Source organism: Melanerpes formicivorus, unplaced genomic scaffold (genome assembly GCF_026170545.1).
Source record: "Melanerpes formicivorus ecotype bairdi unplaced genomic scaffold, bMelFor1.0.p_v2 SCAF_5, whole genome shotgun sequence".
Classification (NCBI taxonomy): Eukaryota; Metazoa; Chordata; class Aves; order Piciformes; family Picidae; genus Melanerpes; species Melanerpes formicivorus.
In genome coordinates, this window is record NW_027142357.1 from 17,784,558 (window position 1) to 17,797,543 (window position 12,986).

The following is a 12,986-nucleotide window of genomic DNA, read 5'->3' on the forward strand; positions in this document are numbered from 1 at the left end:
TTTTCAGAATCTCCCGAGATTGATATGAAGGGCTTTCCTCATAATACTGTATATGTTCGTGCAGGATCTAACCTGAAAGTTGAAATTCCAGTTTCTGGAAAACCAGTGCCAAAGATGACATTGTCTAGAGATGGTGTTTCTCTGAAATCTACCATGAGATTTCACACAGAAACCACTGCAGAAAGTTTCATCATTAACCTCAAAGAAAGTGTAGCTGCTGATGCTGGCAGGTATGACATTACTGCTGCCAACTCAAGTGGCACCACAAAATCATTTGTTAATATTGTTGTGCTGGATAGACCAGGTCCTCCTGTTGGTCCAGTTGCCCTTAGCGATATCACTGAAGAGAGCGTAACACTCCGATGGCAGCCTCCAGCTTATGATGGTGGAAGTCAAGTTACCAACTATATTGTACTGAAAAGAGAAACAAGTACTGCTGCTTGGTCTGAAGTGTCTGCAACCGTCGCTAGAACTGTTATCAAAGTTACAAAGCTCACAACTGGAGAAGAATACCAATTCCGTATCAAAGCTGAGAACCGCTTTGGCATAAGCGATCATATAGACTCACAATGTGTGGTTGTCAAGCTACCTTACAGTGAGTAATACGATTCTCACACTATAGGTTGATGTTTTAATGCTTTGATGTTGAAAATACAATTTTGTTAATAATGAATCACTTCTTTCTATATCAACAGCTACCCCTGGCCCTCCTTCCACACCATGGGTCACACATGTCACCCGAGAGAGTATTACTGTTGGATGGAATGAACCAGTCACTAATGGTGGCAGTGCAGTCATTGGATATCACCTGGAAATGAAAGACAGGAATAGTATATTATGGCAAAAGGCTAATAAGACCATCATTCGTACAACTCACTTCAAAGTCACCAACATCAGTGCTGGCCTTATCTATGAATTTAGAGTTTGTGCAGAAAATGCAGCTGGCATTGGGAAAGCAAGTCATCCTTCTGATGCAGTCCTTGCCATTGATGCTTGTGGTATGTATTCACTAGAAAGTAAATAAGGCTGACCATTTAAGCAGTGCTCTTTTTTTTTTAAACCTGTAATCTGCCCTGTACTTACAAGACAATGTCCCAAAAAACTCTTATTCATTAGCAATTATTTTATGCTTCCTATTGCAGAACCACCAAGGAATGTTCGTGTCTCAGATATTTCCAAGACTTCTATCACTCTGTCATGGCAGAAGCCAGCATTTGATGGCGGTAGTAAGATCACCGGATACATCGTGGAAAAACGTGATCTTCCAGATGGCAGATGGACAAAAGCTAGCTTCACCAATGTTATTGAGACTCAATTCACAGTATCTGGTCTGACACAGAATTCCCGGTATGAATTCCGGGTCTTTGCAAAGAATGCCATCGGCTCCATTAGTAACCCCTCAGATGTTGTAGGTCCTATCACATGTGTTGATACATATGGTAAGTGTTTCACAATGATACAATGGTATTTGGTGGTGCTAGGAAGCTTAACGGCAGCACTGTTACATAGAACTATATTCTTTTAAATATGGAAGGCCAGTTTACAGGAATTAATTCATTGCACTTGAATGACTGGGTGCTACTTGGGTATGACTGCAATGCACAACATTGGCTGTATCTGCATTTTTACAGTCTTATACTATATTTATTATTTAAGCAATAGAGGAGTCTGCCTATGCCCGATGGCCAAAGTGGTTATATTTATATATGTGGCTGCCTTCTCCTGGTGGGATTAGATCTAACTTGTTCTAGGTTTACGGTTTAAGTTATACATGTTCTCTTTAATCTGTATTTGTAAAATGTCTGTAATTATTAGCTTACATAAAGTACTATTATTTTTTGTTTGTTTTATTAAATACAAGTCTAAAATAAGTACCTTTTTATCCTTTTTTTCTTAAGGTGCACCTGAAATCGATGTGCCACCAGAATATACAGAAGTAGTGAAATATAAAGCAGGAACTTCAGTTAAGCTTAAACTAGGCATCTCAGGCAAGCCTATACCCTCAATTGAATGGTTCAAGAATGGCAATGAGATACAAACCAGTGCACTAGTGTCTATTGAAAACACAACAGAATTTGCCTCTATACTCATCAAGGATGCAACGCGACTCAACAGTGGCACTTATGAATTAAAACTGAAGAATGCCATGGGTTCAGCAACAGCCCATGTTAGACTACAGATACTTGGTACGTCCTGAGATATAACTTTATTATATTACTGAATGGTAATTCAGTAATAAATACTTACCTTGTTCTTTTTTCTCCCTTTCACAGACAAGCCAGGACCACCAAGTGGACCAATACAGTTTAAGACAGTCACTGCTGAAAAGATTACAATAATGTGGGACCCGCCAGCAGATGATGGTGGTGCACCTGTAATGCACTATGTTGTTGAAAAGCGGGAGACGAGTCGGGTTGTATGGTCTTTAATTTCTGAAAAACAGGAGAGTTGTATCATAACTACAACAAAACTCATCAAAGGCAATGAATATATATTCCGTGTTCGTGGTGTCAACAAGTTTGGAATTGGTGATTCATTGGAGTCTGAACCCATTATAGCCAAAAATTCATTTGGTAAGAAACATTTAAAACAACTTATGCAACTGAATCATCATGTCTATTATTTGTAAGTAGTACTAAGGTGACATATATTTTTTTTTACTCAGTTACTCCTGGACCACCCAGTGTACCAGAAGTCACAATGATAACCAAGAATTCTATGACTGTTGTCTGGAATAGGCCTACTGTTGATGGAGGCAGTGAAATATCAGGCTATTTTCTTGAGAAGCGTGACAAGAAGAGTCTGAGTTGGTTCAAGGTTACTAAAGAAACTATTCGGGACACCAGACAGAAAGTAACAGGTCTGATTGAAAACAGCGAATATCATTTCCGAGTGTGTGCTGTCAATGCAGCTGGACAAGGTCCATTCTCTGAAGCTTCTGACTTCTACAAAGCTACAGATCCTATTGGTAAGACACAACATACAGTAGTTCTAATTGGTTAGAAACCGGTGGACAATGAGCAATTAGGATGGAGTTTATTCCTCTTTAGGATTAATTTTAAATATAGCTTCCAATCTATTTTTTCCCCTAAACTGTCATTTACAGATAAGCCAGGCTCACCAACAAAGCTGAAAGTTGTGGACACAACCAAGACCTCTGTCACCCTTGGCTGGATTAAACCTGCCTACGATGGAGGAAGTCCCATTACCAGCTATGTGGTGGAGAAAAGGGAAGGTGAAGAGCAAGAATGGACTGTAGTCAGCACTAAGGGAGAAGTGAGAACAACTGAGTATGTTGTATCCCACCTTCAGCCAAGCATCAATTATTATTTCCGTGTATCTGCAATAAATCATGCTGGACAAGGAGAGCCTATTGAAATGACAGAACCCGTTCAAGCTAAAGATATTCTTGGTACTGCACTTTTTATTTACTTACCATTTTTCTGTTTTGGTTCATTTTCAAAGCATTTCGTATTTTACATTCCAAGTATACATTATCAATTTTTACTTATTTCCACAGTGGCACCAGAGATTGATCTGGACGTTGCTCTCCGGACCTCTATTGTTGCTAAAGCCGGTGAAGATGTGCAAATAATGATTCCATTCAAAGGAAGACCTCCTCCAACAGTTACATGGAGAAAGGGTGACAAGAATCTTGGGACCGATGAAAGATATATCATCCAGAACACAGAATCATCTACACTACTTACCATTCCTCAAGTGACCCGAAATGATACAGGAAAATATGTTCTTACAATTGAAAATGGAGTTGGAGAAGCAAAATCGTCATTTGTAAATGTAAAAGTATTAGACACACCATCTGCCTGCCAGAAGCTGCAGCTTAAGCATGTTTCTCGTGGCACAGTCACACTGGTATGGGAACCACCTCTCATTAATGGTGGTTCTGAAATAACAAATTATGTTGTTGAAAAAAGAGATGCTACAAAGAGGGCCTGGTCAACTGTAACAACAAAATGTTCTCATACCACCTTTAAGCTAACTAACCTGTCAGAAAAGACTGCATTCTTTTTCCGTGTTCTTGCTGAAAATGAGATTGGACTGGGTGAACCTTGTGAGACATCAGAACCAGTAAAAGCTGCAGACATACCTGGACCAGTAAAAGACTTAGCCATGAAAGATTCTACAAAGACTTCTGTTAAATTGCAGTGGAGCAAACCCGACTATGATGGTGGTAGCATTATATCAGACTATATTATTGAAAAGAAATTGCAGGAAGAAAAAGAATGGACATATGCAGGCACAAGCAAGAGTTGTGAATTCGAAGTTGAAAAACTTAAAGAGCTTTCTGTCATGGAATTCAGAGTCTTTGCTAAAAATGAAAAAGGCAAGAGTGATGGTGTTACTGTTGGACCCATTACAGTGAAAGAACTTACAATAACACCTGAAGCTGACCTTTCTGATATTCCTGGAGGTCAAATTGCAGTAAGAATTGGCCATAACTTGCACATTGAATTGCCCTATAAAGGTAAGCCTAAGCCATCAATGAGTTGGCTCAAGGACAACCTCCCTCTTAAAGAAACCGAACATCTTCGTTTCAAGAAAACTGAAAACAAGATAAGCTTAAGCATCAAGAATGTGAAAAAGGAGCATGGTGGCAAGTACACTTTAATTCTTGATAATGCAGTTTCCAGAAAAACATTCACAATCACTGTCATCACTCTTGGCCCTCCATCTAAGCCAAAAGGACCTTTAAAGCTAGATGAAATCAAAGCAGATAGTGTAGTTTTGTCATGGGAAGCTCCTGAAGATGATGGGGGAGGAGAGATTACTGGCTACAGCATTGAGAAGAGAGAAACTTCACAAATGAACTGGAAGCTGGTGTGTTCAAGTGCTGCAAGAACAACTTTCAAAGTACCAAACCTTGTGAAGGACACTGAATATCAGTTTAGAGTTCGTGCAGAAAACAGATATGGAGTGAGCCCACCTCTTGTCTCAGCAGATGTTGTGGCAAAGCATCAGTTTAGACCACCAGGTGCCCCAGGCAAGCCTGTTGTATACAACATAACTGCTGATGGAATGACCATATCTTGGGATGCTCCTGTTTATGATGGTGGTTCAGAGATTATTGGATACCATGTTGAGAAGAAGGAAAGAAACAGTATTTTGTGGCAGAAGGTTAATGTTGCATTAATATCCAGCAGAGAATATAGGATTACTGGACTGACTGAGGGCCTGGATTACCAGTTCCAGGTGTATGCTGAAAACGCTGCAGGCCTAAGCCGAGCTAGCGAGCCAAGCAAACATACTTTGGCAGTCTCTCCAGTGGGTGAGTGAATGATCAATCACTCATTCAAGAAAATTCTCATCTTGTAGCCTATGCTGGACAGTAATAATTTTTAATTATTTTCTTTTCAGACCCCCCTGGTACTCCTGACTACATTGATGTCACCAGGGAAACTGTCACCCTTAAATGGACCCCTCCACTACGTGACGGAGGCAGTAAGATCGTGGCTTACAGCATTGAGAAACGGCAAGGAAGTGCAGACCGTTGGCTCAGGTGTAACTTTACTGATGTCAGTGAGTGCCAGTATACTGTTACAGGACTCAGTCCAGGTGACCGATATGAATTCAGAGTGCTTGCAAGAAATGCTGTTGGCACAATCAGCCCACCATCACAGTCTTCAGGCTATATCATGACCAGAGATGAAAACAGTAAGAATAATTTCCTAATATGCCTATATTTGAGTACTGAAGCCAGCTAGAACTTCTGACTCAACTGGTGGGAACTGGGAGGCTAAAGGGGAAAGAACATGTGACTGAGGTCCTCCCAGTCAACTCAGAGCATTTCCGTTTGTAGTCCAAGGTGGAAGGGTTGAAATTAAAGACCCAAATCTGGCTTATATATGTAATCAATTGCTGACACCCCGTATTTGTGTGGGATAAGCAGCAGCAGCAGTGGAGTTGTAAAGAAATTTCAAACTGTAATATTCTGATGCATTGAATAATTTAGACATGAAAACATGCCTCAAGTAGTTTGTCATGCTGTGTAACAATATTAACAGTGTTGTTCACCTACTGTTAACTGATGCATCGCGTGCTTATATGAAATACATGTTTATAGCTCACATAATAAGTGCTTTTAGTGAAGATACTTTTCTTAGTGAAAGAATAATATATATGTATATGTATATAACAATATTTTTATAGTTAATACATTTAAAAGAGTAGCAAGAAAAAGACTGATCTAGATACAAACTGAATTGGGCTTTTTCCTTTTTTCAGTTGCTCCAACAATTGAATTTGGCCCTGAGCACTTTGAAGGCCTTACTGTTAAAGCTGGAGAGAGCATTAGACTTAAAGCACTAATTAAAGGACGTCCAGTACCTAAAGTGACGTGGTTTAAGGATGGTAAGGAGATTGAAAAAATAATGAATATAGAAATCACTACAGCTATTGGATACAGCACAATCTTCATCAGAGATGCTACCCGGGATCATCGTGGAGTGTACACAGTAGAAGCCAAAAATGCTTCAGGAACTAAACGAGAAGATATTACCTTCAGAGTACAAGGTACTGCACTAAACACATTCCACATGTTCTTTAAAATAATACTTTATTCTCAGCACCAGGAAATTATAACTCTGATCTTTTAAAATTGCAGACACACCAGGAAAAGTTGGTGGACCAATACGATTCACAAACATCACTGGAGAAAAGGTCACGTTATGGTGGGAGCCCCCAGCGAATGATGGTTGTGCTTCTATTTCCCATTATGTAATTGAAAAACGTGAAACTAGCAGGATTGCTTGGGCATTAGCTGAAGATAAATGTGAAGCCTGCAGCTACACAGCACTCAAACTGATTAAGGGCAATGAGTACCAGTTCCGTGTCTCTGCAGTGAACAAATTCGGAGTTGGCAGACCATTGGAATCTGATCCAGTTATTGCACAAATACCTTACAGTAAGTTTACAACTCATTTGGTAAAACAACACATGGAGTTACCATCTTGTCTTTCTAATGACGTTTTTCTGGTTTTTAGCTCTCCCTGATGCACCAGGAACTCCAGAGCCTACCAATGTAACAGGAGACAGTATCACACTTACATGGGCAAGACCAAAATCAGATGGTGGAAGCGAGATAAATGAGTATATTCTAGAAAGAAGAGAAAAGAAGAGCATGCGCTGGGTTAAAGTATCCAGTAAGAGACCCATTACTGAGAACAGATACAGAGTAACTGGCCTTATTGAAGGCAATGAGTATGAATTCCATGTCATGGCTGAAAATGCTGCAGGAACTGGACCTCCAAGCGATGTTTCAAAGCTCATTAAATGCAGAGAACCAGTCAGCCCACCAAGTGCACCTAATGTTGTAAAGGTAACAGATACATCAAAGACTAGTGTAAGCTTAGAGTGGACCAAGCCAGTTTTTGATGGAGGCATGGAAATAATTGGGTACATCATTGAAATGTGCAAAGCTGATCTTGAAGCATGGCAAAAAGTCAATGCAGAGACTGTTCTTGCTACTAAATATACTGTTGTTGACTTGGAGGCAGGAGAACACTATAAATTCAGAGTTAGTGCTGTGAATGGTGCTGGCAAAGGAGAAAGCTGTGAAGTTCCTGCTTCAGTCCAAACTGTGGACAGACTTTCTGCACCTGAAATCGATATTGATGCAAACTTCAAACAGACGCATATTGTAAGAGCTGGTGCAAGCATTCGTCTATTTATTGCTTTCTCTGGAAGACCTGTTCCTACTGCTGTTTGGTCTAAAGCAGATGCTAATCTTAGCTTGCGTGCTGATATTCAAACAACTGATTCATTCAGCACATTGACTGTGGAGGAATGCAATAGAAACGATGCTGGCAAGTATGTTTTTACTGTGGAAAACAACAGTGGAAGTAAGTCTATCACATTTACTGTCAAGGTTTTGGACACACCTGGCCCACCAGGTCCTATTACATTTAAAGATGTGACTCGAGAATCTATTACTTTAATGTGGGATGCTCCTGTTCTGGATGGAGGTTCACGTATCCATCACTACGTTGTGGAAAAACGGGACGCCAGCCGTCGTAGCTGGCAAGTGGTGAGTTCAAAATGCACTCGACAAATCTTTAAGGTCACTGATCTGGCAGAAGGTGTACCATACTACTACCGAGTGTCAGCAGAAAATGAATATGGTGTAGGTGAACCCTGTGAATTGACAGAACCAGTCATAGCCACGGAAGAACCTGCTCCACCTAAGAGACTAGATATTGTCGATACAACTAAGTCTTCTGTAGCTTTAGCTTGGCTTAAACCTGATCATGATGGTGGCAGCCGTGTTACTGGATACCTTCTTGAAATGAAACAAAAAGGATCTGACACCTGGCTTGAAGCAGGACGAACTAAACAACTTACTTTCACTGTAGAAGGCCTTGTGGAGAACACTGAATATGAGTTCCGGGTCAAAGCAAAGAATGATGCCGGCTACAGTGAGCCAAGAGAAGCCTTCTCTTCTGTTATTATTAAGGAGCCACAGATTGAACCAACAGCAGATCTCAGTGAAATAAGCAGACAGCTCATAACATGCAAGGCTGGAAGCACCTTTACTATTGATATACCAATCAGTGGGCGCCCAGCTCCAAAAGTGACATGGAAACTTGAGGAGATGAGGCTGAAGGAAACTGAGAGAGTGACCATCAAGACAACAAAAGACAGAACCACACTGACTGTAAAGGACAGTATGAGAGGCGACTCTGGTAAATACTATCTCACACTTGAAAACACTGCTGGTGTGAAAACATTTACTGTCACAGTGGTAGTCATAGGAAGACCAGGTCCTGTCACTGGCCCAATTGAAATATCATCTGTCTCTGCTGAATCCTGTGTGTTGACCTGGAAAGAACCTGAAGATGATGGTGGCAGCGAAATTACAAACTACATTGTAGAAAAACGTGAATCTGGCACAACAGCATGGCAGCTGGTAAATTCCAGTGTGAAACGTACACAGATCAAAGTCACTCATCTCACAAAATACCAGGAGTACAGTTTCCGAGTAAGCTCAGAAAACAGATTTGGTGTGAGCAAACCCCTTGAATCAAAAACAGTAGTTGCTGAACATCCATTTGGTAAGTGAAGCACTTTTCAAAATTGGTTCTTTTCCTCTGACAAAGGTTTTTATAGCAACTAACATTTTCCTCTTTTTTTTTTTTTTTTTGGTGTTTAGTCCCACCAAGCCCACCTTCAAGGCCCGAAGTCTACTCTGTGTCTGCAACTGCCATGGCCATTCGGTGGGAAGAACCCTATCATGATGGTGGCAGCAAAGTCATTGGATATTGGGTTGAAAAGAAGGAGCGTAACACCATCCTTTGGGTGAAGGAGAACAAAATGCCATGCTGTGAATGCAACTACAAAGTCACAGGACTGGTAGAAGGCCTAGAATATCAATTCAGAACATATGCTCTAAATGCTGCAGGTGTTAGCAAAGCTAGTGAAGCTTCCAGGCCTGTAGTGGCTCAAAATCCAGTTGGTAAGTATTACTTTTAGATCTATGCTGCTATTTAGGCCAAAATAGAATTGCATGTCTCATTTTTCTGTTTTACTCCTCCAGATCCACCAGGAAGACCAGAAGTAACAGATGTCACAAGATCTACAGTGTCACTGAGCTGGTCACCACCCCTTTATGATGGTGGAAGCAAAATCATTGGATACATTATAGAGCGCAAACCATATAGTGAATCTGGTGATGGACGCTGGCTGAAATGCAATTATACCATTGTGTCAGAAAACTCTTTTACTGTGACAGCTCTTGGTGAAGATGAAGCATATGAATTCCGTGTATTAGCAAAGAATGCTGCTGGTGTGATTAGCAAAGGATCTGAATCAACTGGTGCTGTCATTTGCAAAGATGAATACTGTAAGAAACTTTCACTTAGAATACCTGAAAACATAGTGTTCTGAGTTTAGTACTGTCACGTAATTTGGTTTGTATTTTTCCTTATGACAGCACCACCAAAAGCTGAACTTGATGCCAGGCTTCAAGGAGAAGTTGTGACCATTAGGGCTGGATCAGATCTTGTTCTCAATGCGGCTGTTGGTGGAAAACCAGAACCAAAAGTCTTCTGGTCTAAAGGTGACAGGGAACTGGATCTATGTGAAAAGATATCTCTACAATACACCAGCAAACGAGCCATCGCAGTTATCAAGTACTGTGACAGAAGTGATAGCGGAAAATACACTCTGACAGTTAAAAATGCCAGTGGGATGAAACAAATTTCTGTTCTTGTCAAAGTGCTTGGTATGTATATCATGATTAATATTGATGCTTTGTTTACTAAAAAATACACAGTCTTTGAAATAAGAGTGAAATGCTTTTCCTTGGTTACTGATAACAATACTTATTTTCCTATCTACCCAGATTCACCAGGCCCATGCGCGGGCAAAATCTCAATCAGCAGAGTAACAGAAGAGAAATGTACTCTGGCATGGAACATTCCTGAGGAAGATGGAGGTGCACAAATCACTCATTACATCGTAGAAAGGCGTGAAACCAGCAGACTCCACTGGGTTATTGTTGAGGCCGAATGCCAGAGTTTATCATGTGTAGTAACAAAACTTATTAAAAATAATGAATACATCTTCCGTGTGAGAGCGGTCAACAAATATGGACCAGGTGTTCCACTTGAAACAGAACCTGTGATTGCCAGGAATGCTTTCAGTGAGTATTACTACCTTTTAATCTGCATCAGATTTTGTGTAACATTTCTCACTGATAAACAATTTTTTAAATAATACTTTTTCTTTTCACTTTTTTTTTTTTTTTAATAACAACAACCAACCAACCAGCTATCCCAACACAGCCTGGTGCTCCTGAAGAAGTGAGTGTAGGCAAGGAACATATCATTATTCAGTGGATGCCACCAGAATCAGATGGTGGCAGTGAGATTAAAGACTATCTTGTGGACAAACGTGAGAGAAAAAGCCTGCGCTGGACACGAGTGAACAGAGATTACACTGTTTATGATACCAGACTGAAAGTCACTGGTCTCATGGAAGGCAGCCAGTACCAGTTCCGTGTCACTGCAGTGAATGCTGCTGGGAACAGTGAGCCTAGTGAAGCTTCACAATACATGTTATGTAAAGAGCCATCATGTAAGTTACCACATTTAAAACATACTTCAATATTTACTTAGAATAATGGAGCAAAACTACATGCCAATACTTCAACTAAGATACCCAAAACCACATATGATCTCACAGAACTAGCTAGTATTGGAATAAACTTATAAGCAGTTAGAGCTAATTTTAAATCTATTTCATGGCATTAGCTGTTTAGAAATTGCTTTTTTAATGGTAAAATGCTTCATGCACCAGTATGAAATGCATTTTCTTCTTTTTCAAAGATACTCCTGCACCACCTTCGGCTCCAAGAGTTGTGGATACTACAACGCACAGCATAAGTTTATCATGGTCAAAGCCCACATACGATGGTGGTGCTGACATCTTAGGCTATGTTCTTGAAATGAAAGAAGAAGGTACTGAACAGTGGTATAGACCACATACAACTGCCACTCTGAGGAATACTGAGTTCACTGTGACTGGTCTTAAAACAAGCCAGAAATATCAATTCAGAGTTGCTGCTACAAATGTGAATGGAATGAGTGAATTCAGTGAATCATCAGCAGAAATAGAACCTGTGGAAAGAATAGGTAACATGAAAACAATGTGCATTTAAAGGAATCATTATAATAATTTTCCTTTGGAACTACTAAAAGGTCAATTAATTCCCTGTTTCTTACACCCTGTAACAGAAATTCCTGAACTTGAGCTTGCTGATGATCTGAAGAAAACAGTGACAGTCAGAGCTGGTGGTTCCCTACGCTTAATGGTCTCCGTATCTGGCAGACCCACTCCTGTAATCACATGGAGCAAGCAGGGCATTGATCTTGTAAGCCGAGCTATTATTGATACTACAGACAGCTACACACTGCTCATTGTGGACAAAGTTAATCGGTATGATGCTGGAAAATACGTCATTGAGGCTGAAAATCAATCAGGAAAAAAATCTGCAACTATTTCTGTAAAAGTGTATGGTAAGTACTGCTACAATTGTATATGAGCATTACATTACTCATAGTGCACATTACACAGGAATAAGAAAGGCATTCAATTCCAAAGAAAGTCTGCAGTTTAAATAAGATGAGAATGTTTGGGAAGTCAGAGAAACAATCTAATCCAAAAGAAAATGCACAGTTTATAAAGCTGTGCTAATTTATAAACCGAATCCCAGCACTGTTTTTTATGCAGCCACAGGCATTGACTGTAAAAGGAAAGGATCCAATGGGAAAATAAACTTCTGTTTTTTTTCTGGTTTAGATACACCTGGTCCACCAGCTGCAGTGAGAATTAAGGAAGCATCAAGAGATTCTGTGACACTTACTTGGGATATTCCAACCATTGACGGTGGAGCTCCAGTCACCAATTACATAATTGAGAAACGGGAAGCTTCAATGAGAGCTTACAAGACTGTCACTACCAAATGCAGCAAAACATTTTACAGAATACCTGGACTTCTAGAGGGAGCTTTGTATCACTTCAGAGTACTACCAGAAAATATTTATGGCATTGGTGAAGCTTGTGAAACATCTGATGCAGTACTAGTATCTGATGTCCCCATGGTACCACAAAAGCTTGAAGTGATTGACACCACAAAATCCACTGTTACTCTTGCATGGGAAAAACCACCACATGACGGTGGCAGCAGATTGACTGGCTATATTATTGAGGCCAGCAAAGCAGGAACAGAAAGATGGTTAAAGGTAGTCACACTCAAGCCTACTGTCTATGAGCATACAATTATCTCTCTCAATGAAGGTGAACAGTACTTGTTCAGGGTCAGAGCACAGAATCAGAAGGGTATGTCAGAGCCACGAGAGATTGTCACAGCAGTGACAGTACAAGACCAAAAAGGTAGGTATATACTGTCAAAATTAACAAGTCAATCTTACACCAAATAAATGTGATATTTAGAAAACTGATATTTAAAA

The 12,986-nt window shown here is 40.2% G+C and overlaps 1 protein-coding gene across 28 annotated transcripts in view; it reads left to right on the forward strand.

The window, feature by feature from the left end:
• The window catches only part of TTN (titin), a 250,969-nt gene that overhangs the window by 222,015 nt on the left and 15,968 nt on the right, over window positions 1-12,986 (forward strand). For all 28 annotated transcript variants that reach the window (XM_068138463.1, XM_068138479.1, XM_068138485.1 and 25 more), the window contains 20 exons: window positions 8-595; window positions 696-998; window positions 1,143-1,439; window positions 1,899-2,186; window positions 2,274-2,573; window positions 2,666-2,968; window positions 3,107-3,412; window positions 3,521-5,287; window positions 5,377-5,673; window positions 6,244-6,531; window positions 6,623-6,922; window positions 7,002-9,068; window positions 9,167-9,469; window positions 9,551-9,856; window positions 9,947-10,237; window positions 10,358-10,657; window positions 10,786-11,091; window positions 11,343-11,648; window positions 11,751-12,032; window positions 12,316-12,909. In XM_068138463.1, the coding sequence (XP_067994564.1) occupies window positions 8-595; window positions 696-998; window positions 1,143-1,439; window positions 1,899-2,186; window positions 2,274-2,573; window positions 2,666-2,968; window positions 3,107-3,412; window positions 3,521-5,287; window positions 5,377-5,673; window positions 6,244-6,531; window positions 6,623-6,922; window positions 7,002-9,068; window positions 9,167-9,469; window positions 9,551-9,856; window positions 9,947-10,237; window positions 10,358-10,657; window positions 10,786-11,091; window positions 11,343-11,648; window positions 11,751-12,032; window positions 12,316-12,909 (9,792 nt within the window). The remainder of the gene's footprint in view (window positions 1-7; window positions 596-695; window positions 999-1,142; window positions 1,440-1,898; window positions 2,187-2,273; window positions 2,574-2,665; window positions 2,969-3,106; window positions 3,413-3,520; window positions 5,288-5,376; window positions 5,674-6,243; window positions 6,532-6,622; window positions 6,923-7,001; window positions 9,069-9,166; window positions 9,470-9,550; window positions 9,857-9,946; window positions 10,238-10,357; window positions 10,658-10,785; window positions 11,092-11,342; window positions 11,649-11,750; window positions 12,033-12,315; window positions 12,910-12,986) is intronic.